The sequence below is a fragment of the Protopterus annectens genome, chromosome 10.part0, assembly GCF_019279795.1.
Source record: "Protopterus annectens isolate FY-2018-M chromosome 10.part0, PAN1.0, whole genome shotgun sequence".
Classification (NCBI taxonomy): Eukaryota; Metazoa; Chordata; order Ceratodontiformes; family Protopteridae; genus Protopterus; species Protopterus annectens.
In genome coordinates this window covers 1,316,222,340-1,316,249,742 of record NC_056744.1, presented here as the reverse complement: position 1 = coordinate 1,316,249,742, position 27,403 = coordinate 1,316,222,340, and the positions used below count along the sequence as shown (strand labels likewise).

The 27,403-nt window shown below is 38.9% G+C and overlaps 1 protein-coding gene across 1 annotated transcript in view; it reads right to left on the bottom strand.

Annotated features, from left to right (window-relative positions):
• The window catches only part of LOC122814271 (coagulation factor XIII B chain-like), a 573,198-nt gene that overhangs the window by 404,905 nt on the left and 140,890 nt on the right, over positions 1-27,403 (bottom strand). The window contains exon 3 of the mRNA XM_044086864.1: positions 26,245-26,418. Coding sequence (XP_043942799.1) covers positions 26,245-26,418 — 174 coding nt within the window. The remainder of the gene's footprint in view (positions 1-26,244; positions 26,419-27,403) is intronic.

Here is a 27,403-nt window from a genome sequence, read left to right as displayed (position 1 = left end):
GTCTGTGTTATGAGAACATACACAGCTGCAGGAAGAATAGATAAAGTAGAACAAAGACCACTTGAAGAACATGAACTATAATCTGTGATTGCTTTGTGCTCGAATGAGTAGAGTACTTTGAAATGTAACACAGCACTGTAGAAATAATTACAACTAGCTGCTGGTCTCCAAGGCCATGTTATTTTTCGAAAAGTTTTCTCATGAATCTAGAAATGTTATGTCATGTCAGCAGAAAATCATGAGCAACATCTGCTGTGAAAAACAATATTGTAGGCTTGTGTTTAATTACGTCAGCTTAGAAGGCAATGCTTTTATAAAACAGTATAAGAATGGCTTCACTTCCTGTTACTAATTAGACAAACTCTGTATTTTTGCATGCATGTTTTTGTCTCCTTGCCACAAGAATTAAAGTGCCTTAACTTGAACCTTACGTGTATTGGTCTTTGAAGTTTTTTCCTTTGACAGATTGGTCCTTCGGACTGGAAATCTCCACTTCGACAAGGATCAGACAGGCCAGGTGGCTTGAAACCGTACGGGGAAGAAACCACATCGGTTCTTCTTATTTGAAAAGACCTCCGACTGAATTGTCGTACAAAAGAGGCCAGCCACTTTCTGATCTGTGACTGAAGGGCGGGTTTACCTCGAACCAGGCAATCAATCACGAAGGCTCAGGTAAGGTGAGATTTATCTTTTTTTCTGTTTTAGATCAGGGACTTGATTTGCATTGTTTTGTCGGGGACAAAAAGATTGCTGTCTTGTCATAGATCAGGGAAACAGAATAGGTAGGCAGTCTGGAGAGACTATAAAATCCCGTGGTACCATGTAAAAATAAGAAGGGTTACGTAACATTTCAAAGGTTAGAACAAAATGGGAAATAAGTGCACAAAAAGATCTCAAACTCTGCCGTTAACTGAAGACGCGAAATTTATGCAATCACAACGTGCCGATAATGATAAATACTACTCAAAATGGGTTAATAAGTATGAATTTGATGGCAAATTAGAAAAATCCTCGCTTATTAAACTTATCAAACAGCTTAAAACCAATTCCAAAGGTCAGGTAAAAAAGCAACGTCAATTAGGGATTCCTCAGGCACACAGGTGGATTGAGGAAGCAAACCGTAGGGAACAAAAGAGTAATCATTCAAAAGCAATGTTTCTAGATAAAGAGGATAATAACTTAGTAATAGCCCCTCCGCCCCCTCCACTTCCCTTACCAGAATACGAAGCAAGTGGGCAAGCTGGTTCACCCCCGTGATACCCTGCTATTCCTGCAAAACCAAAACCATTTGTCAGAGATCCCATCGAGACTAGGTCTCGAGCATGAAGCTCAAGGGGGGATATTGAGTTGTATCAAATAAATAGAAATTTGCGATCTATGAGTGAAGAAGAGATATGCCCACTCATAGAAGTACCTAATCCTCAGGCAGGACAAGAAAGACAGGACCCAACTCTCTTAGTATACAGACCGTGGACACCGGAAGATATCTGGAAAGCCACTGAGGGAATCCCCCATTCAAAAGTTAATTTTAGAAAATTTTTAGAAGACCTACAAGGCATGAGGTTAAGTTATAACTTAAATGGAGAGGAAGTAGAAAAAGTAGTCAGACAAATTGTGGGACCAGACTGGCACATGATCAGTGGCAACTGGAATCCCCGTGATGCAGAACACAAACCCCATCCCACATAGTAGCACAGAGTTAGACAACAGAGTGAAAGGTCTTACAGACCAAATCTCTGAGAAATGGAAGCCTAGGGCAGGCCGGACTTGCATTAATCAATGCATCCAACAAGAAGGTGAAACTGTTGACAGATATTATGCCAGACTATTAGAGTGTTTTAATAACCATTGTGGAATGCAGGTACCTGAAGATCAAACACATGATTCCCCGTATGAGTAGCAATTAAAGAATGCATTTTTAAAAGGCAGTATTCACCTATAAGCAGCTTTATTACAAAGCACATGGTAGATCATCGTACAAGTAGACTACAGTCACTACTTGAATATGCTAGACATGCCGAGAGGCATTTTAACAGCAAAAAGAAAAAGAAAGCCCAAGTATTTTCTGTAGAGAATGGAGCAGAAGTTTATGTAGTACAGTCCGGGAAAAAGGGAGGGCAAGAATGCCCAGGGAAACAAACAATCTGATCAATGATCAGAGGACTTTGAAGGGCGAAAGAAAAGGGGGGGGTGCTTTAAATGCGATAAAAAGGGAGACTTGGCAAGGGATTGCAAGAAAAACAAGAAGGCAACCATGGAAGATAAGGAGGGTGAGGACTGACTATATGATAGCCAGGAATCACTAGAAGAAAATAGCCAAGAAAAGACAAATGCAAATGTGACAGAGAGAGTAGAGGATGTGACAGAAGAAATAGAGGAAGTGCATGAAGCCACAGATAGTGAAGGAAATGAAATTTTAGACTTAGCTTTATTGCGCTTGGAGCTCTATTTAGCAGACACGAAATCAGAAGTTACACTCCTGGTAGAAGGGAGGGAAGTCACATTTTTGTGTGACTCAGGGGACTCACGGACCCTGATACACCCCTCCAAACTACCCGAGAACTCAGAGTCACCTGATTACATATTAGTGAAAGCAGCTAATGGACAGCTGTATCGGGAGCCCCTCTCCCATAACATTGCGATAACTGATCCTGTTTCAGGATTAACCCAGAAAAGCAAAATTGTCGTTTCTGCAAAATGCGCAGTAAACCTTTTGGGCAGAGACCTTATGCAGCTATTTGGCATAGCAGTAGTTCCACCTATGCAGGGTATGGAAGCACAGCGACAAATTGATACTTTTGCAGTGCAATCAGAGGGTGAAACATTTTATTGGTACAGCCAGGACTTGGTTACGACTGGTCCAGGGGCAGTAACCGAAGAGCTAATGAATGTAGCCATCAGCAAGTTCCCCTTCCTTGACAGTGATAAACAACATTTGTTGCACTGTACTCTGTATTATTGTAGCACACCAGGACCTGACAAGGAATATGAACAAGAGTTGTTTAGAAACTGTGCAAACAGATTAGTATTGCGTATTCTGTACTGGGATATGGAAGGGAACAGTGTAGTTCATTACCCCAGGAGTTCTTTGCACTTTATAAATCTAATCGATTACCACATGTAAGCTTAACCAAGGACAAAAATGTGAAATGGGCAGACTTAGGAGAAAAAGTCACGAGGTGCGAAAAACAGACAGAGTTAGAACTATCAGACCAGGGAGTACAAAAGCAGAAGTTAAATTGGATAACACAGACACACCCAGCTGTACACTTGCAGTCAAGCGAGGACAGCTGATTAGCACTCTTATCAGAAGAGGAAGAAGATGCCTTACAAAGCATACCAGAAACACTATGGTCAACAGGCAAATCAGATGTAGGACTTATTCGTACAGCAGGACCAGTTACTATCACGCCAAAGTCAGCATTTAGACCACAAAAGAGATAGTATCCCTTGTGAAAAGATGCAGAGGTAGGAATCAAACCTATTATAGCAGCTTTACTTAAGGAAGGAGTACTGGTGGAATCACCTGATTCACCATGTAACACACCCTTATTTCCTGTTAGGAAAGCAAATGGAGAATGGCGTATGGTCCAAGATTTACAAGTTGTAAATGATGCAGTAATACCAAGGGCACCTACGGTGCCAGATCCACACACCCTGTTGAATGATTTGAAGCCTCAACAGAAATATTTTTCTGTGGTAGATATCAGCAATGCGTTCTTTTCGATACCGATACACCCTGACAGGCAACATTGGTTTGCATTCACATTTCAGGGGAAAAGGTATACATATACGTGACTACCACAGGGATATTGTGAAAGTCCGACAATATTCTCACAAGAGATGGCAAGCAACTTGGTGGGACTTACCCCACCGAGAGGCAGTCAGATTTTACTTTATGTTGATGACATCCTGCTGGCAGCCCCCACCCAGCAAGATTGTAAAGAAGATACCATAGCGTTGCTACAATTTTTAGCCACTCAGGGACATAAAGTAAACAAAAACAAATTGCAGCTTTGGAAAACGCAAGTTAGATACCTAGGATATGTAATATCCAAAGAGGGCAGAACATTAAATGAGGACAGAAAAATAGAGATTTTACAAGCACCGAAACCCACTACCAAGAAGGAAATGATGTCCTTCCTGGGTACGACCAACTTTTGTCGGAGCTGGATTCCATACTATGCTTTGGAATCTGCACTGCTGACCAACTTGATATACAAGAAGCCTATGGCAGCACACGATTTATTACAATGGACACCAGAAGCAGAATCTGCTTTCTGCAAATTGAAACAGTTGATAGCATCCTCATTAGTTTTAGGATTACCAAACTATCATAAACGTTTTTTTCAAACTGTAGATTGTAAGCAAGGTTATATGACATCAGTGCTAACACAACAGCATGGGGATAAGCAACGCCCCATTGCTTACTATTCATCACAACTGGACCCAGTGGCGCGGTCGTTGCCCCACTATGTGCAGGCAGTAGTCGCAGCTGCAATGGCAGTACAGGCTTCGGCGTCAGTAGTGTTGTTCCACCCTCTCACATTGAGAGTGCCTCACTCAGTCGCGATTATTTTACTGCAAGAAAAAGTAGCATATCTTTCTCCTGCTAGGCATCTTTCCTGTATGACTATATTGTTGAGCCAACCTCATATGACAATTGAACGATGCACAACTTTAAATCCGTCTACCTTCCAACTCCTGCAGATGGCACACCGCACAGCTGCCTGTAGGAGATTGAGCAAAAGACACTGCCTCGAAAAGATCTTACGGATGTTCACTTGGATGATGCCAAGGTGACATACTACGTGGGCGGCTCATGCAAAAGGGGTCCCACAGGGCAGAAACTAGTAGGATATGCAGTAGTTTCTGATACTGAGATTGTAGAAGCAAAATCTTTACCACACAATTTATCTGTACAGGCAGCAGAACTGATTGCCTTGACACGGGCATGTACCTTAGCAAAGGGTAAATGTGTGAACATCTTTACTGATAGCCAGTACGCTTTTTCTGCTGTACATGTTTTTGCGCAACAGTGGAAAAATCGAGGAATGATAACATCTACTGGCAAACCGATCAATCATGCACAGTTTATTTTAGATCTTTTAGAATCTATTCAGTTACCTCAGAAAGTAGCTATTTGTAAATGCATAGCTCATACCAAGCAACAGGATAGAATTTCAAAAGGTAATGCAAGGGCTGATACAGCTGCAAAGCAGGCAGCTTCAGAAGCATTTCTTTTGAATGAGGAATTACAACCTTCTGAGATTTTATACTTAGAAATGTTAAAAACAATGCAGACACTTACTACGCAGGTCGAGAAACAAAGATGGATAAAACGAGGAGCAGTTCTCAAGGAAGGGCTGTACATCTCCAAAGAGGGAAAACCGATATTGCCATCTAACTTGTTTAGATATGCAGCTTTGTTGAGCCATGGGCAATGCCATGTCTCAACAGGGGGAATGGTACAGTTAGTGAACCGAGTTTTCACAACATATGGATTCATAAACCACACTAAAATTTTTGTTTGTCATGTCACGTTGTAATAAACATCATGCACAAGGGGCATTAAAGCCCAAGCAAGGGAGTTTCCCTGCACCACTGTATCCATTCCATACTGTCTGTATGGATTTCACAGAACTGAACAAATGCGAAAATAATTTGTCTTGTCATTGTAGATATGTTTTCCAAATGGGTGGAAGCTTTTCCGTCCAAAAATCTAGATGCAGCTACTGTTGCGAAGACCCTTGTTAAAGAAATTATTCCTAGATTTGGCATACCGGAAAGGATCTACAGTGACAATGGCACACATTTTGTAAACCAAACCATACAACAATTGAGCAAGTATTTCGGAATTTCTTTGAAAAATCATTGTGCGTATCACCCTCAATCTGCAGGATTGGTAGAGAGGCACAATGGGATGTTGAAAAATAAATTAAGGAAGCTTATTGAGCAAACACATAGAAATTGGGTGTATTGTCTGTCCCTGGCACTGTTGAGCATGAGAGCATTCCAAATGCAAAGGGATGGACTCCTTTTGAGAAGTTATTTGGATGAGCGTATTATATACCTCAGTGGAAACCTCTCATGCCCGCAGACCAGGAAGCTGACTGTACACTTGCTGAGTATATGAGGAGATTGTTGAATTCTAAACACCTTTTGCAGTTTAATTCTGTTTCAGATAAAGAACAAACCAGACCATCAGAAGCAGCAGTAGTCCCAGGCACGTGGGTCTGGGTGAAAGTCATCAAGAAGAAGAACTGGACATCACCGAAGTGGGAAGGGCCATACCAAGTGCTACTGTCAACACCCACTGCAGCCAAGATCATGGACCGGATGCCCCAGATTCATCTGACACACTGTAAACTGGTTAAAAACTTTAAACTAGACAAAAATCTTGTTACTCTTACACCACAAGAGTAAAAATGACAAAATCCAGAGCAAACAGGAATGCAGAACAACCACAGAAATATTGCATGATCATCCTGTTAACTATACTGGTGACATTAATCTTTTTGTTGTGGCCTTTCCTTTTTCCAGCCACACAAGCTGAACTGAATAAACGCGATGCGTTACTTATATACTGGCACCCAAACTTTAACACTTACCAAGTAATTAAATATGTGTATGCTGAAACTTTTAATGTTTCAAATTGCTGGATCTGTACAGCTTTGCCAACAGCATATGGGGGAATATTAATGACTGCAGTTCCCCTAGGGGTCAATGAGACCTGGGAAAATTTAATCTAGGACAACACAACTGTTAAATCACAAGATAAAATAGCATTGCACTTGTCTGTTCCACAGAAGGGAAATGTGTGTTTTTACAAAAATGATACTGCTCAGGTGGGTTGGAGCAATTACAATGTGACAGTTCCTTACAAATGTTACACTAAAGCAAATAATGCAGGTTCTTATTGTAATACAGACTATGATTCATTTCTTGAACTGATGCATAAAACAATCAATGAAGTACAACATAATGAAGTTCTTTTTAAAAAACTGTCTATAATTGATAGGAAAATGTTTCATGCAGGGCAGGTATATGTTAATAGTAAAGTTACTACTAAGGTAGAAGATTGTTATTTTGTGTGTGGCAAAAAGGCCTATAAATGGTTACCTGAGAATTGGTCCGGCAGTTGTTTTTTGGGTTACCTGGTTCCGGCCATACGACACACTGCAGTTTTGCCTCAAGGTAAAATTCAAAATGCACAAGAGATCACCAAGAAACCTGTCTGGAAACCTGAGAATCCAGTGGGACAGATCGAGGCGGGCTGGAGAAACCATCATTCCATGGGCGATAAACTAACACATATGGACTGTAGTGACACTGTCATATCGTGGGCAGGCATACTACCAGCATATGGAGCAGTGAAATCGATTTGGGAGCTGAGAAAACTGTCTAAACTCCTCAAAGTAATGAGCAATGCAACTTTTTCTGCTCTTGAATTAGTGACTGATGAACTGAATGCCATGAGAACTGTGGTGCTTCAAAACCGCATGGCTCTTGACTTCACCCTAGCGGCGAGAGGTGGTACGTGCACTTTAATCCAAGAAGAGTGCTGTTTGTACATTCCTGACAATCAGCATGAGATAGATAATCACCTTGAGGTGATTCAGCAAGTGTCGGCCATGACCAAACCAGGCCCAAACCCACTGATGGACTTTTTCCAGAAATGGTTTGGGGGGGTGGGGTACCATCCTAATGAACATCTTGATTGCTATTTGTGTAGGAATGCTCCTGTTGGGAGTATGTGTTTGTTGTGGCATCCCCTGCATGAAAAGATTAATCAAAGATTTTATAGATTTGTCGGTTTCTGAAACCTTATATCAAGGTCCTGAGTTTGATGAACTGTTGAAGACTGAAATGCTTTCATGAGTTAAACTGAATGACTTTCTTAACTGCAAATCCTGAATGGAAGAGGTTAGGAAAAAAAAAAAAAACGTTTATGCTTTTGAAAGTAGAATAATAGTATTAATAGGGGGAAATGTTAGAAAAATATGTATTAATATGTGTGTATTAGTGCTTTTTAGAAGCCCAAAAGGGTTAATACATTTATTCTGTTTCATGCTGCACAAATCCATATTAATGGCAAATGCTTTCTGACCTTGTATTTTGTCAGCACAGCTAAAATCTTGTTTATGTCTTAGGAAATGTACTGAGAAGCAGATGATTTTCTGCTAGGTTAGGAAAATAATGAATAGAACAATACTGCTTTCTATAATGTTATTAAACTTACACAATTAGCCCTGTCTGTGTTATGAGAACATACACAGCTGCAGGAAGAATAGATAAAATAGAACAAAGACTGCTTGAAGAATATGAACTATAATCTGTGATTGCTTTGTGCTCAAATGAGTAGAGTACCTTGAAATGTAACACAGCACTGTAGAAATAATTGCAACTTGCTGCTGGTCTCCAAGGCCATGTTATTTTTCGAAAGGTTTTCTCATGAATCTAGAAATGTTATGTCATGTCAGCAGAAAATCATGAACATCTGCTGTGAAAAACAATATTGTAGGCTTGTGTTTAATTACGTCAGCTTAGAAGGCAATGCTTTTATAAAACAGTATAAGAATGGCTTCACTTCCTGTTACTAATCAGACAAACTCTGTATATTTTTGCATGCATGTTTTTGTCTCCTTGCCACAAGAATTAAAGTGCCTTAACCTGAACCTTAAGTGTATTGGTCTTTGAAGTTTTTTCCTTTGACAATAATCTAACCAAAACACTATAAATATAAACATACATCTGACTAATAATATCATCCAGTAAATTCCCATCCATGTCTATTGTATGCTAAACTCTGTCAATCTATTACAAACATATGTAGCCATAAGTTTAACAAAATCAACTAGTTTTTCAAACCACTCAAAGGTGCCTGTACATTTAAAGGTGATTGGCAAATTATCCAGAATCTACACCACTGTATGTACTAGCTAATCATTCACAAGCATGCCTAGCAAGAACTGGAATGGAACCATTCAGATATAAATGTGTGCTGCCCTTACTCACGTGCCTAAAGCTAAATAGAAATATCTTGGTGCAGTTACCTAACATATGACAACTTGTAAAAACAATAGTTAAGGTCCTTGCAAGATAAACTCACAACAGTTTTTCTTTTCTCAGAACTATAGCATTTTCTGAGTTTTTAACCCTTTATTGTGCCTTAAGTTCTCTTCCTCCCAGTATTGTTTTGGTTTGCATCTCTGGCTTGCTTTGCTGTTTTCTGTACGCATTTTTCATCTGACTATATCTAGGTTGTGAATACAAAAAAAGATCTCTGTGGTACAGTTCATTTCCCTGTTAAGTAAAGTAAAATATACACCATATTTATTGCATGGTAAAATAAAAGTATGCAAGTCCAACACACCAATGAAATCATAAAAACAAGCATAATCTTTTGAATCTTGTTTGGTTAAAAAGGTCAGCAAATTTGGCAATACTTTCAGTGTGGCTCACAAACATGGTAAATTCTATATTGAGTTAGTATGTATTCCTGCATGGAAAAAATCTACACCTACTTGATAAAGAAAAGAGTGCAGGTATGTTACTTAATACCAACTCTGCAATTGGTACACATAATGCATGCAACACAGCAGCAGAAAAAGGGTATCAGAGTTAACACAGTTCACAATAGCAGGTCAGTGTACAAAAGGTATTATTATACATGACACTACTGCACTATTCCAGAGGTCTGCCAGCTAATCATATACCCCCAATCCCCTATATGCCAAACTACAAGGACTACTCCCATTGCCTGTGGTAGAGAGTGAGTGCAGCAGGTATAATCTGCTGCTCACTAATCTGGAAACTGCTCTTGTTTCTACAGCCAGGTATAGTATGCACATTTTGAAAGCTCACACATTCGTTTATTCATATTTAGGGATATAAAGAGTTACTATTTAGTCATTAAACAATGAATATTAGCAGCCTAAACTTGCAATTTAATAGAAGACATAATAGAAAGAGCATGATGAAAACATTTGTCTGACTCACTGTGTCAATACATTTTTATCTAAACTCTTGGTGTATCAGCATCACTAGCAGTTTATCTATACCCTGGGCATTTATTAGAGCTAAAATTCCCCTGTGTTCAACATATTTATACTAGTTCCTAAAAGTTAAGAAAATGTTTATACTCTTCAGACAGAAATAAGGGACATTAACATTCACCTCAAAACCCTAGCTTTCCTAAAACAAACCTTCAAACCCAAATCTACACTTAATTTAAAATTCATAAAAACACTACATTTCCAACTAAATGAACTATAAAAAATAACTGTATAAATTACATTCAAAAGACAGACATGACACCCCTCCCAAAAAAAAACATACCCGAGCTAAAAGAAATCACTCAGAATAAAACTTGTGGCAGTCCAAAAGCACAGTAAAGCATCAGTGTAACTCATTGCCTCTGCTGATAGCATATAGCTGCACTGCAATAGCTGCAGCTAGCAAATGTGGCTGGAACATCACCCCCAGCAGACCAAGGGGACTGTTGAACAATACATAGAAGTGATGTCAGTTAAACAGCACACAGTCCTGATGACATGCAAATGTGTCCTGCTGTAAAAGAATGGGTAATGGGCCACAAGCATGAAAAGTTTTCTGAAAGCTGTGTGCACAAATATGTCCTGCTTTGAAAAACAAATAATGGGCCACAGGCATGTAAGATTTTCTGCAAACTGTGCAGCACAATGTGTCCTGCTGTGAAAGATAATAGGTGATAGGCATGTAAAGTTTTCTGAAAACAGATGATGCATGTGAGTCAGATACTTGACTTACCACAAGTTTAAAAAAATCAAATGATGAGTGACCAAGACTGTCTGTTTCTGTCATGAACAGCAAATGAAGTAGCTAGGTCAGGACTCAGGAGGATTCAGAACTCTTTCTTCTTTCTCCGTAGCCCGTAAGTATAAGAAAGCTGTTTGCAATGGTAGCACACCTGTAGCAAGTAACCTTCGCTGCCTGCTACTGATTGTTTTTCTCTCTCTTTTTCAGAAAGAAAGCGAGAACCAATCAGTAGCTATCCTGCCATTCATGTCACATACATGACTGCGGACGTGGCAGTCTGACCCTCTTCCACATTACTGTGCAGTTACTGCACAGACTTCTGGGCAGATCACACTGATGCAGTACTCTTCATAATCTGGACTGCCTTTACAGCAGTCTGAGACAGTCCAGATTTACAGAAACATAAAAAAAAAAAAAAAAAAAAAAAACTCACCAAGCAACAAGCATGCGCAGTTCAAGTTCCAGGACTTTGCGAGTCAGTCGGACTCATTTACAACAGCACTAGTCAGCTAGTTTAATTTCAATATTTTATTTTGCAAACTTAAATGTTCTTTTCTTTTCTTCACACAGCTGGGGGGGGGGGCTGCAGTCCTGCAGTCCAATGTCACGAGCCGCTACTGCCAAAGTGCTAATGTTGTGTGTTTTTAATGTTTTTTAAATGTATAATGGTGCTTTTCTTTCACTGAATGATTTGCAGATTCATTAACAATGTGTTTACTACCTTTTTCCACTAGATGGAAGTGTTGCTATACATTTTTAAGGTTTTTGAAGCAGGAATGAGTTGTCTGATGAAGTTTATGTATCATTTTTGAACAAAAGTTCCTTGCCTTGGCAGCTTCGTTTTTTTCATCTAGTCAAATATGTGCCTGCCTGCCTGTGCTGTACTAATGTGAATCCCCCTCCAACAGCGTTGTCTTTGTACTCTAAGAACCCCTTACTAAGTTGTCAATTGTTCATTCTGTTGACCAATAGATGACATTGTGTATGCCATTTACTTAGTCTTCTTGGCTGACAGGTTTCTGAACTCCGGAAATGAAAGAAAACCTATTCTGCTTTATACCTGTCTTCTCATTGCTTTACATTGGCTATAAACTGATTACATTCTGTCATAATTTAACCTGAGAGTGGAAGGGTCACTGTCATTCATAGGTAAATAGATGTTTATTAGGATAATGACCACAAGGGCCTTTTTAAGTCTAGTCATGCATTCCAAATCTCTGACAAGTCCTGATACCCTTGTTAAGTGTAAGCACAGACCTAGGAGATGAATCTTTTACACATGACCTGTGTCCATTAGAGACATAGGTGCCAAATCAAGGATGAATTTCCGGTTTCCCATCCAATTATCCAAGTTGCATAGTAGTAGAATATTTTGCTAAATATCCCCTCACTATTCACTCCTCTTTCACTCAGTCACCAACTTTAACACTGTGCAGGTATGTCTCATATGCCTTTACATTTCTGTTCTAAGACTGTGTAACAGACCTTGGTAGTGTGTTGTGTTTGTATCAATTACAGTTAAATTATATAAGCTTTATGTATGTTGTGCCCTTTAACAAGCATATAATGTCAGTTTCTGGTGTTATGACTTGCGTGTGTGTGTGTGTGTGTATGTGTGTGTGTGTGTGTGTGTGTGTGTGTGTGTGTGTGTGTGTGTGTGTGTGTGTGTGTGTGTGTGTGTGTGTGTGTGTGTGTGTGTGTGTGTGTGCTTGTGAGTATATATATATATATATATATATATATATATATATATATATATATATATATATATATATATGTGTGTGTGTGTGGCGTAAGCCACAAAAACTCTGGGCTAGGCTTATAAATGCCTTAGGGCAGATAGCCTAGTATAAACCTATGAACCTATATATATATATATATATATATATATATATATATATATATATATATATATATATATATATCTATAGGAATGCCGAAATACTGAAAGATTGAATTTTATATGGCCGGGACCATATGATCAAACTTTTGAAATCTCAACATTGTGAACAGAGATCTGGATACAGTGTGGAATGAGAGATTTCCCTTTTCCTTGCTGTAGTGCGATCTCAGAGTTGGAATATTTAAGTAGCAGGGGTATGGAGGTGCAGGGAGGCAAGAACCTCTGCAATAATGATGAGAAAGATTTTTCTTTGTTTTTTTTTTTAATTTATATTATGATGTCAAGTCTCCAAAAGTTTGATCATATGGTCTTGGCCATATGAAATTCGATCTTTTAGAAATTTGGCATTATAAAGTGAATCCATAAATATATATATATATATATATATATATATATATATATATATATATATATATATATATATATATATATATATATATATATATATATATATATATGTACTGTTTTGATACTGGTTAATCCTATCAGTGTTACTAAATGATAGTTTTATATTGTACTTATTAGCGTAGTGCTATGTTATGACAACCTGTTCTATACTGTTCTATATATATGTGGTATATCTCTTGTGAACCTACTTTCAGCTTATATTGATAAACGTTTTTACCATCTCTCTATTCATATACTTTCCTCACATTCTCTTTCTCTGTCTCACTCTGCTCCTTCTTCTCTCTCTGTTAACTGTAAGGATTAACGTTATTGTCTCAATATAATATGACAGTTTAATTTTATTCATTTATTTCACATTTGTCAACTGGGTTAGTCCAACTGAGTTTGCAAACAAACCCATTTTCAGTGGAGACCCGAGGGGAAAAGCCCCAGCAAACACAAGTAAAGATAAAGTGACAATATACAAATATTAAATAACAATCACAATATAAAATAATTGTAAAAAAGAAAAGGTTATTAACTATTTGCATTACATTAATAGTAAGCAACCCATTTTCAGTGGAGACCCAAGGGGAAAGAGCTCCAATAAGCAAAGATAAACATACAGGTCAAAAACTATTAAAAATAACAACTGAATAGAAAATTAATTATAAAGAGAAAAACAAAAGAAAAAATATGAACATTAAGGTTTGCACTGATAGCAGTGGTCTAAATTTACTACATATAAGAGTAAAAACAAAAAGATAGTCATTTTTTAAAAGAAGGAAAATGTACAGACATTGATAGGAAGTGGGGGAAAGATAGATAGTGTGGAGAATGAGAGGGGGAGACGAAGGAGGGGGCTATAGTAGGGTTATAGTAGTAGAACTGAGGGTTTAGGAGGTTAGTTTAAGCAGAAGTTACTAACAGAGAAAGAAAGTTAGGAGATGCAACAGGTTAAACACTAGATCAGACTAAGACTACATGTGGTGAAGGCAATGGTATAATTTCAAGTTTAGTAGGTGGGATTTAAGCTCCTTTTTAAAACTAGGAAAGGAAAGATTGGATCTAATATGGAGATGGAGTTTGTTCCAATTTAGTGAGACAAAATGTTTGTAAAGTAGTTTGCTAATATTCCTTTTGGGTTTATAAACTGAGAGAAGATGCGTAGAGTTTTATGCTTTTCTTTCCTTTTCTTTCCTTTCTGAGCCTCTGGTGACTAAATTCAACCCCAATATGGAGACGCTATGCCACAACAGCCAACTGCCACATATTTGCATTCAGAATTTTGTCTTTGGACTATGCAAGTGACTTTAACTTGCAAAATTTTCCTGGGTATTAACTTCATCTAGCAAAATACTTATCTGATTCTGCTGGAAATTAGTTTTAAACATCCCTCCCTTCCAACAGAGTTGTCTTTGCACTCTAAGGACCACTTACTAAGATGGTCAGTGTCTTTTCTCTTGACCAAAGGTTTACACTGTATATGTCAGTTACTTAGTCTTACTGGCTGACAGGTTTCTGCATTTAGGAAATGAAAGAAAACCTATTCTACTTAATACCTCTCTACTACTTACTTTGCAATGGCTATAGACTGACTACTCTCTGTCCTAATTTGACCTCAGGGTCGGAGGGTCACTGTAGCAGAATGTATGGTAAATAACCCCTCATGATTCTTTCCTTCTTCACTCAGTCACCATCTTCCTTACTGTGCAGGTATGTTTCAAATGTTATTACATTTCTATCTGTTCTTCAGCTGTGTAGAACAATGAATTGACATTGGTAGTGTGTTGTATTTTTACAGGTTTCATTCAAATTGTATAAGCTTTATGTATGTTTAGCTTGTGCCCTTTAAAAAGCATGTGATATCAGTTTCTGGTGTTTTTTTAACAGTTTTATTGATTTTGATTATAATGAAAAATCACATAGACATATATAAGATAATTTACATTATAGATTTACAAATTGATAACATGTATTTATAGCATTTAAATATTAATATATGAATAACAAAGCAAAGTATGTACCTAGGCATCCAGTATTTATACATTAACATACCCTATAGGTATACCTTCCTTTTGTAACTTGTTCTCATGAATGACGAGGAAAGTCAATTACCTTTATGCAAAATTATCATTTTTTCCAACATATTTTGTAAGTTAACCCATAAATGGTGTTCATATGTCTTTCTAGATGTTCTAGAGGTTATGGTTCTTATCTGTAAATGACTAACTTCTTTTAATAAATTAGTAAACTCAGAGAATGTAGGAGGATGTTTTGAAATCCAATGTTTTGTTATGATCTTTCTAGCCACTGCCAATATAGTCCATAGTAATGAGTATTTGGTTTTCCTAACACATTGTGGAACAGGTGTATTAAATATGATTAATGATTTATTCAATATGAACTTGTCTGAAAAAAGTGCTTGTAAAAAAATCATTTACTCTATTCCAAAATATATTTAAGGTTGGACAGTCAAAAAACATATGTGCCCAGTTAGTATCTACATTAGAGTTGCATCTATTACAGATATTCTGTTTTTTTATTAATTTTGTCCATTAGTTGTGGTGTATACAATGATCTATTCATGAATCTCCATGTGTAAATCTTCCATTTCAGAGAAAATTATACTTTCCCAGCTGATTGTAACATATTAACCTTATCTTGCTCACTTGGGGAATTATGAGTAATTAAACTATAATAACTCCAGTAGTTATGTGTGCAAGAAAATGTTTCTTCTCTTAAAAGTCTATAAATAAAGGAGAGACTACCTGAATATGTATGCTGGTGTAATAATGTTGATTGAAGAAATTGTAATAATATCTTGGTGTCATGTTTGCTAGTTGGTGAAGCTAGTTTCAGCTTATTATCAAGATATAGTATAAGTGTTTGTATATCTAACTATGAGGAATTATTAAGTGTATATTCCTGTATAATATGATCCATTGAACTAGTCTTGTATTCATAAGTTAGCTGGCACCAGTATTTGAGTTCATTGTTTTTCAGTTGAGAAATGTTGTTAATATCTGAGGCAACAAAAAAGTACAGTTTCAGGAAAAATATTCAAAGCTCTGCAGTCTCAGCCCAATTAATCCTACAGGCCCTGGGATGAATGTTTGCTTCTATATTTCTTTTTCTACTAGTAAGATTTCATATGAGGATTCTTCAATGGATGTTAGCAAATCAGTGGCCCATTCTCCATCTCCTGACCTGAAATCTGATATTCTGTACTCTTGACAGAGGAAGAGAATCTGTCAAGGATATTGTGCTGAAAATGACACATAGCCCACAAATTCAGTGTGCCACTCAACCACAGCCCATAAGGCATAACAACATATCCAACACTCTTGTCATAGGTGACTCTATAGTCAGGCACACTGATGTTCCACTCACCAGACTAAACAAGAAGAAAGTTACTGTCTACTGCCTGTCAGGTGCCAGGATCTGCCACATAATGCACGCATTCAGGTCACTCCACCACAAGTACAAATATGACTGTCATTGTCCATGTTGGTGTGAATGACCTGAGACATACCTCCCTGGACTACATGAAAAGAGACATGGAGGAGCTCTCCAAACTTGTAGCCCAGGCAGGTATGACCCTAGCCCTGAGTAGCATCCTGCCATCACTCAGAATGACACCACAGAACAAGGACAAAATGATTGACTTCAACAACTGGCTAAGCTTCTGATGTCATTCTAAGGGGATCCAGTATCTGTCTGCCTGGGATGAAATGATCGACAAACCACAATGCTTTGTCAAGGATGGCCTGCACCTGTTGCCCTTGGGATTCTGGATACTGGCTAAGGCCTTTGCCACCCCTATAGTGCCTTTTTTAGGCAAGGTTCAAATGACAAATTAACCACCGTAACAGGTACAAGCAAGCAAAATCTGAGGGTAATGCTACTCAATACTAGAAGTCTAAACCTCAAAATGTACTCACTTGAGGAACTCCTTAAAATGGAGAACATCAACATCTGTGCAGTGACAGAGACCTGGTTCAAGGCTCCAGAGAGCACCCCTGCATTATCAGGCTATAATTCATACCACACCTTTTGGCCACCTAACCTGGACCGAAACACTAAAGACATGTCCACATTCATTAAGGATATCCACACCTCCTGGCTAGTTGCTCAGCATAATGCATCTGAGATTATCCAAGTGCAATTAACTCTGGACAAGACCGCAATCCAAATTGTAGCTTGCTACAGATTCCCTACCATGCTCCAGGATTCCCACTCCTCATTTCTTGATACACTGGAAAATATTAGGGTACAACATGACACCCTAATAATGGGCGATTTCAACTACCCCACCATTAACTGGGAAAACTACTCGTGTACCAGCTCTTGTGCTCAATGTTTTCTGGAATTCTTAAATTCCAATACCTTGGATCAATTTATACACACCCCCACCAGAGGCAGCAATATCCTAGGCCTTGTCATTACCAATATGGGCAACCAGTGTTCTACACCAAAGGTCAATTCCTCGTTGGTCAGATCCGACCACAAACTAATCACCCTAGACATCCACATCCCACCCCCCATTAGGGAAACCACAGTAAAAAATTTTTCCAAAGCCAACTTCACTCTTCTTAAGACAGAAGTGGTAAACTTCACGACACCCATGCTGACGTACAATAGAGGTACAACTGCTGAATCCTACACAAATGTACTTTATAAGCACTTACACGAGTGCATGGATTGTGCAATCCCTAACAGAACCAAGATGCTATCCTCCAAAAAAAGGAAGCTAATCCGGTGGTCCCCTGCCATAAACAAACTGTACAACAGAAGAAAGAAACTGTTGTAAAAAAGAGTAAAATCCCATGATTGGAGGAACTCCCTGGTCAGCCTCAGTAAGAAGCTGAGATCCCTCATAAAATCCTCCAAAGCTAGTTACGAATACAAAATCACCACTGATTCTAAGGACAACCACAAAGCATTCTATAGCTATGTCAAGAATCTCAATGGCAACACTCAGACCTGCTCTGAGTTACAGCACAAAGGCACTAAATATACAGAACCAACTGATATTGCCAACATCCTGGCAGATAGCTTCATTGCTAACTTCATCCCCCTCTTACCCCCCTCTCATCCCCTAAAGGGCCCATCTCTATACCGGAAGAATGCAAAGTTCCTGCAATCACAGCTGCACAGCTAAAAAACACACTCTCCAAAGCCAAGAACACAGCATCCATGGGACCCGACAACATCCCAGGCTGCGTTCTACATGAACTACAGAACAAACTGGCACCCCACCTAAGTACCATGTTCAATCATAGCCTCACCTCAGACTTTGTGCCCACTGAATGGTGCACAGAGAAGGTTATCCCACCCACAAAGTGGGAGCCACCACGGACCCCAGGAACTACTGCCCATTAGCCTGATGAGCCTGGTCTGCAAGGCTATGGAAAGTATCATGGAACTTATAAACAATGACATTGGTAATCTACAAAGTCTGGATCCCACCCAGTTCAGCTTTGTAAAAAGGCAGATCATGTTTCCTAAACCTTATAGACTTCTTTGAAATGGTCACCAAAGTTATAGATGAGGGTATGGTTTTCACACAGCCTATTTAGATCTCGCCGAGGCTTTCAACACTATCCCCCACTCTGGAATTATAGATAAACTCACTAAACTAAGCATAAATTCCTATGTCAGAAGATGGATTGCCAACTGGCTCACTGACAGAACCCACACTGTGAAAGTAGCAAACTCCAAATCCAACTTCAGACCAGTGACAAGTGGAGTACCACAGGGTTCAGTCCTGGGTCTTCTCCTGTTTGGTATCTACTTCTCTGAAGTACAGACTAACACAGAAGGTCTTTGGCTAACAAAGTTCACAGATGACTACAAACTAGGAGCCATAATCAAAACTTCTAACCATGTGGACATCCTATAAAAGGGCCTCACTGAGACACATGCCTGGTGTCAAAGCCATGGCCTCAAGCTCAATGCCAAACAGTGCATTGCCATCCCTTTTGGTAAAAACTCTGTACCCTTGAACTACCACATAGGCAGTAGTCTACTTAACACCGAAAGTGTGATAAGAGACCATGGAACACAGGTGGACAGTAGTCTCTTCTTTGATAATCACATCACCACAGTAGTCAGGAAATCCTTCTATGTGGCACATCTCATCACAAAAGGTTTCTCATCCAGGAAAAAATAGGTCATTGTCCTCCTCTACTCGTCACTCATTAGACCCATTATAGAGTACAACACCCTTTTGGTATGTACCTCACAAGACATCTACAACAACTGGAAAGGCCTCAGAAATACCTCACAAAGAGGATTACCAGCCTCAAACAGATGCACTACACAAACTGTCTCAAAAAACTCCAGCTTTATTCTGTCACATATCACCTACTCAGAGGCAATCTCTGCCTAACATACAAAGCTGTCAAACCCAGAGCTGTTGGACATGCTCCACTTAAAGAAATCCCAATCCCTCTGAGCTACATGCTCTAGGGACCTAAACCTTGTCACCACAATGAACAGAACATGCTGGAGGGATAGATTCCTGTCCCAGAGACTTCCCATACTCTGGAACAAACTACCTATCTATATCAAACAAAGCTACTCATTAGCACTCTTCAATACAAATCTTGATGACTGGATGGGAGATAGGAAATTCACCCTGGGGATCACTTCTTTGGCTCTACTCAACAAGGGAGCAGGAAAATAATTTTCTTGGGTGGCAAAAGCCAGGGTACCTTTTGGCTAGGCTTATATAGGCCCTAGGGCCAATAGCCTAGTACCTACCTATGAACCTATGAACCTATATGTCTGCCTAGATAAGAATTAGATAAGATACCTTTGGTGGTGGATCTACTCGGATCAGGTTCTACAGTGCAGTCCCTTCATTCTTCCTCATCCCAAGACCATGGTGACCATGGACACATCCCAGACTGGGTTGGGGCGGCACTTTCTGGCAAATACAGTGCAAGGCACATGGTCACCTGAAGAGGTCAAGTAACATATCAATATATTCATAGATGTGCACTAGGCTATCTGCCATTTATTGGTCATTTTAAGACTGGGCAGTTACCCCATGTGAGAATCCTTTGTGTTTGTAAGGTAAACACCTTAACCATTATGCCAACCACCCATCCAAATGTCCTGGAAATGAGAATAGTGCTGTTAGCACTCCAGGGCTTCCAAGACTCTCTCCCTTCTGAGAAAATTGTGATTCAGACAGACAATATATTTGTGGTTTAATACATCAACAAACAAGGAGGAACCAGAACTTACCCTTTATTTCGAGAAGATATCAGAGTTTGGCAGTGGGGATTTCATCCAGCCGATTTCTGATAGGAATGCACATTCTGGAGAAATCCAATGTGATAGCAGGCAAGTTGAGCAGGTCTATTCTACTACCTCACAAGTAGTGTCTCAAGAAGAATTCAGAAAAAATGATTTTTCACCAATGGAGCCAGCCATGCTGTGACCTATTTGCATCTCCTCAAAACAAGTACAGCAGGTTTTTTGCCCTAATCTCCCCACTGGGAGAGTCACCGAGAGACACTATCCTGCATGATTGGCCCTCCAGTATCTCCCATTTCCCTTAACCCCTTAATCCCCAAAGTTCTGCAGAAAGCATCCTAGTTGAAGAATTCTTCAGAAAGTACATGATAACACAAAACCTTTTATTCTAGCAATTTTCTAAGTTTATAAGATGAATATATGAAATTCAAATGCCTGTCAATTTTATTTATTTAATTAACATTTGTTAACCAGGAAAGTCTGACTTGAAACAAAAGCAAATTTTCAGCAGAGGCCCAGGGAGAAATACTGCAGACACGTCTTTGTAACATGGGAGGACACCACAGCAAACCCACACAAACACAGGGAGGACATGCAGACTCCACACAGAAGGCCCCCCAACCAAGAATCAAACCAGTAGCTGTGAGACAACAATGCTGCCACTGCACCATCATCTATTTAAGGAATTCAAAGCTCAGAAACCACATATTTTATGAGAAATAGAACAGAACAAAAATATGAGGCAAAAATCTGCAAAACGTCCACAAATGGTGGTGGGTAGGGAATTCAGGCTGTTGCTACCACACACACACAAACACACACACACACACACACACACACACACACACACACACACACACACACACACACACACACACACACACACACACACACATATACTTGTCATTCGACGAATGGGAACTAAATAAATATAATTTCACTAATCCTGACTCCTTGAGGTTATAAATTCCCATAATGCTTCTACAGTGATGGACCATGCACAGACAAATGTATGAAGTTGGCCAGTGGCATGCAAACATCAAGTGGTCATTAAAATGCAGTTTTGAGTCATCTCTAATAAAAGAACAAATGGCTCGGTGTTTCTACTTTTTTACTAAATAAAAGTAAAATCAACATGAGTAAAATCATGCTCTTTCCCTCTTCCTGGCTTCTAACAATGCAGGATCACCTGCCTGATTATGATATTTTCTGTTTTTGTATTAAAAGAAATATATACTTGTTCACTGCTTGGCCAGACTACAGAATGCAGACGCTTTTCCTGCTATATAAATTTTGGAAAGTCAGAGGATGCCTGAGGAGTGGAGAAAAAGTGTTTTGGTACCTATCTTTAAGAATAAGGGTGATGTGCAGAGCTGCAGTAACTACAGAGGGATACAATTGATCAGTCACAGCTTGAAGTTATGGGAAAGAGTAGTGGAAGCTAGGTTAAGAAGGGAGGTGATGATTAGTGATCAGCAGTATGGTTTCATGCCAGGAAAGTGCACTACAGATGCAATATTTGCTCTGAGGGTGTTGCTGGAGAAATACAGAGAAGGTTAGAAGGAGTTGCATTGTGTCTTTGTGGACTTAGAGAAAGCATATGACAGGGTGCCTAGAGAGGAGTTGTGGTATTGGAAGTCAGGAGTGTCAGAGAAGTATGTATGAGTGGTACAGGATATGTACGATGGTAGTGTGACAGCGGTGAGGACTGTGATGGGAGTGACAGATACGTTTAAGGTGGTGGTGGGATTACATTAAGGATCAGCTCTGAGCCCTTTCTTATTTGCAGTGGTGATGGACAGGTTGACAGATGAGATTAGATAGGAGGCCCCATGGACTATGATGTTTTCAGATGACATTGTGATATGTAGTGAGAGTAGGGACCAGGTTGAGGTGACCCTGGAGAGGTGGAGATATGCTTTAGAGAGAAGAGGAATGAAGGTCAGCAGGGCTAAAACAGAATATATATGTGTGAATGAGAGGGAGGGTAGAGGAATGGTGAGGATGCAGGGAGTAGAGGTGGTAAAGGTGGATGAGTTTAAATATGTGTGGAAGAGAGGTGAAGAAGAGAGTACAGGCAGGAAGGACTGGGTGGAGAAGAGTGTCAGGAGTGATTTGTGACAGACGAGTACCAGTAAGAGTGAAAGGGAAGGTCTACACTCTTGTAGTCTGTTAGTAGTATTCTGGTAGTGAGACCAGCTATGTTATATGGGTTGAAGACAGTGGCATTGACAAAAAGGCAGGAGTTAGAGCTGGATGTGGCAGAGTTAAAGATGTTAAGATTTGCACTGGCTGTGACAAGGGTGGACACAATTAGGAATAAGTATATTAGAGGCTAATCCCAGGTTGGAAGGTTTGGAGACAAAGCCAGAGAGGCAAGATTATGTTGGTTTGGACATGTGCTGAGGAGGGATGCTGAGTATATTGGGAAAAAGATGCTAAGGATGAAGCTACCAGGTAACAGGGAAAGAGGAAGGCCTAAGATAAGGTTTATGGATGTGGTGAGACAGGACATGCAGGTGGTTGGTGTGACAGATCAATATGCAGAGGACAGGAAGAAATGGAAACAGATGATCCACTGTGGCGAGCCCTAACTGGAAGAGCCAAAAGAAGAAGATACACTGTATATATAGATATATATATATATATATATATATATATATATAGAGAGAGAGAGAGAGAGAGAGAGCTTACTATCAAAACTCTGATTCACAGTTGTTCAAGTAATGAGTTACTCAAAAAAAAGGCTGGAAATTAAAAACATTGTTCACTCAATACAATGAAAGTTGCAATGTCGATAATTCAAAGTCCTTGGTCCTCTCCTCTTTAACATTCTCACCAATGTATTCCACACATCCACACAACAGGCTTCCACATTCATTTGCACATCTGACAACATGGCGCACCTCCAAAAAATTATTTAGGAAGTTTTAAAAGCAAATGAAACATGACTTTGTTGATTTACTATCAAAATTCTGCAAATCAGTTTTGCGAGTAATGACTTACTCGAACTGAAATGATGAAAATGTGCACTATCTGATGAAAATAGCACTACTTTGGGGAAAAGGACATATACCTTTTATTTGCCTTTTTCTAATTGTCGGGCAAATGAACACTCAGGCAATTGGGCTGCCTGAAAATGTTGTAGAGGCAAATGAGCTTTAGGTCAAATGAAAGTGACCAATATATACATATATATATATATATATATATATATATATATATATATATAGAGAGAGAGAGAGACATTACTTTATATAATATATATATATATATATATATGTGTGTGTGTGTATGTATATATATATATATATATATATATATATATATATATATATATATATATATATATATATATATATATATATTTCTTACACAACGGGAGAGAGAAAGATATTGAAAAAAATAAGATGTTTATCTGGACGGCGCAGTGGTGCAGTGGTAGCATTGTCGCACACCAAGAGGTTCTCTGGCTATAGTGCCTTCTGTGTGGAATCTGCATGTCCTCCCTGTATTCGTGTGGGTTTCTCTGGGTACTCCTGTTTCTTCCCACATTACAAAGACATATGTCTGGAGTGTTTCTCCTTGGGCCTCTTCTGAAAATTGTCTTTGTTCCGAGTCAGACTTTCTCAGTAAACAAATATAAAATAAATACATATTCACTCTGTTGTTGACTGGGTGAATGTGTCATACTATCATAATCAATTAAAGTTTAACAAAAATGCATATGGTGTTCAAAGAACACATCCAGGCAGCTCTGTCATTAAAGTCCATTGTAACACAACACACTATAAACAATATGGTTCAATAAAACATTTCAAAGTAGACATGCTCTTATTTATAAAGATCAGGCACAGGAGACAACTTGGACTGCTACATCTAGGTGCAGCTAAATAACAAGATTATATCTTATTGAGGCAATCTTTCTGCTAAAAGTGATCCCATCTTTCCATACATTTTCTACACATACTTTGTTCAGTTCAGTGTCACAGTGTATCAGATCTGGCATGCAACAGGCATGAAATGGAAATCACCCCCAGATGGATCATCAGTGCATTTCAGTACTGACATTCTCATACATGCAGATTCACAATCATACTTTGGAGCCAATTTAATATTACCAGTTCACCAATCATTCCAGTGGGGAGAGGGATTAAAGAAGGTTCTGTTAAGTATACACATCTGTGTACACATACAGTACCTTTCCTCAATTCAGTAACCTCCCTAACACAGTACTGTATGGTTCTGTACCACGAAGATATGTAGGAAAACATAGGGCTGGCCCAGCAGCCGTGATGACTGCTAATGAGATATTTATGGGTTGAGGCACATGCTAAGTAGACATATGCTCTTTTCACAGAACCACCTCTAGGAAGGCATCTAAACAGCTGAGTAATTCAAGAAACATCTCAGCCATGTAGATCAGCATGGCTGTCTCTTCCATGTCATGGTACTGAACATGGCTAAAAGGCCATGTTCTATCACTTACCATGAACATGGTACTGGGATCATGGGTGGGTTGAAGTACAGGGATCGTGGATTACTGTGATCAGAACAGCAGTGTGATGTTTAGGGAGATACACTAGACTACCAGGAATTGCTCTTAAAGTGCCACAAGGGTACCAACAGTAGTATGGGAATCTGTGTGTGTGGGGGGTTACACTAGCCACCACAGTATATTACAAAAGTGCCCTGAAGGCACTTCAGCTATTATGAGGGTGGGGGTAAACAGGACTGCTGACAGGTTAGGTACAGGTACAGGGACTGTGGTGTATGTCTGTGTGTGTGTGTGTGTGTGTGTGTGTGTGTGTGTGTGTGTGTGTGTGTGTGTGTGTGTGTGTGTGTGTGCGTGCATGAGTGTTTGTGTTCATGTCATATATGTCAGACAGTCATTGGAGGGGGTCTACCACTGCCTACAGGGACAACAGTTCACTACCACAATGTGCAGATCAGCAATGGCAGTAAATGTGATTCTGAGACATGGAAATTAGCAGATACCCCATCACAGCTAACATATCTCTGAATCACAAATGAACATGTCATGGGAAAAGGGCTTGTTTAGCACAAGCTGTACAGCTTGTGCTAGACACTCTAATGAATTAATACAAGAGTAAACTGGAATGCACTGCAGAAACCACACAAGAGCATACACATATACATACATACACAGACACACACACACACACACACACACACACACACACACACACACACACACACACACACACACACGCACAAATGCACACACACATACACAGAACATACATATTCCTCACTAATAGCATTGTAACCAAGAAATGAATGGAGGAACAAACATGGTGAAGCAGAAGTGGGAAATCTAACTGCTCCATCACCGTGATGCCCATTATACAGGCCCTAACAAAGCTAAAAACATAAAAAGATCTACTACCTCTGAGTCTGACTGCTCTGAATTCTTCTAGGGGGAAAAGCATAAGTTTAACACATTTCAGTGCTCATATGACATTTGAAGCCCCTTTCAAAAGTGTTTCTTAAAACAGGATTTAAAAAATCCTGTCTTTAATTACCAGTGCAATCTACAGCAGTATGACCTTCAATTCACATTATGGTAGCTGCCGGACTTCAGCTTTTTCTGGATGACAATTCATAGAAAAGTCAGTACTGTTGCTTAAGAACTACAGTGTATGTTCTGTTTCATTATTGTCCTGTTTCCATTCCCATATAATTCATACTGAACGAGATAAGCAAGTTGTGCACATATGGTAAAATACATGAAATAATTAAATATATATTATACTACCAGAACTAGGATAAAAAGAGACAGAAAACACATTTAAAATATTCATTGTCTAAACAATAAATATTAACTATTTAACAATTTGCACCAACTTAGATGCAGTACTTACTTTTACAGCTTGGTTCAACAGACCAACCAGATGAAAGACATTTTGCAGTTCCTTTTGATGCCTTTTGTGGAGTAAAATAACTATATTCACAGTCATATCGTGCTTGCTGATTTTCTTTGTATTTTGTTTTCCTGACATTTTTAACATTCTGTATTTGAAGGAATTCACAAATTTCTAAATAAAAAAAAATAATAATAACAATGTTTTAACAGCATTCTTTCTCTTTTCATCACTGAAATTTATAATTCAATCAATAAAATTATAAACTATTATTTAGTACATCACTGAAATTCATAATTCAGTAAATAAAATTATAAATTATTCTGTAGTACTCTACAGAATACAGCATGCAAAGAAATAGTACCCCCACTGAAATGTATTTTACCATTTTAAACACAGCATTAATATTGAAAAGCAAGTTGTTCATTACTTCATTCTCTGATATACTCTTTATCAAATTCAGTGAGACAGGGGAGTCTAAGTTTATCCCTGCAAACAGTAGGCAGTCCCTCAGAGATAAAACACACACACACACACACACACACACACACACACACACACACACACACACACACACACACACACACACACACACACACACACACACACACACACACACACACACACACACACACACACACACACACACACACACACACACAGTTACTCACAAAAAAAAGGTCAGCGCCATTATATTGACACATCAAGGCAGATACATGTCCCCCTCCTTGCCTCAAATCTTCATTGAAAGAGCAAAAAAAAATATTTTTTCTGTTTTTTAAACTGTTGCAAGCTGATTGCTACATTTGTAATGATCAATTTGTTACAGCCTATCCAATTTAAATCCAACAAACACATAAGACTGAGTCATATAATGTGGTGGTTGCAGTTCCAATCAGACAGCAAAAAAAACTTTATAAAAACTTTATGAACAAAAAAAAAAAAAACACTTTATTACCAATGTTAGCACTTTCACAGTAACACTACTGTGAGATTATGAGATACTTTGTATATGCAGAAGAATGGCAAGAGTGAGGCGAAATAGGCAGCTGTCCTTGGTGCAAGATCATGAAGTGCAGTTCCTACATCTTTTTTCTGTACCAGGATTTTTGAATTCAGGTAAAGAAATGGAGTTCAGTGCATTAGCACTTGTATGGGT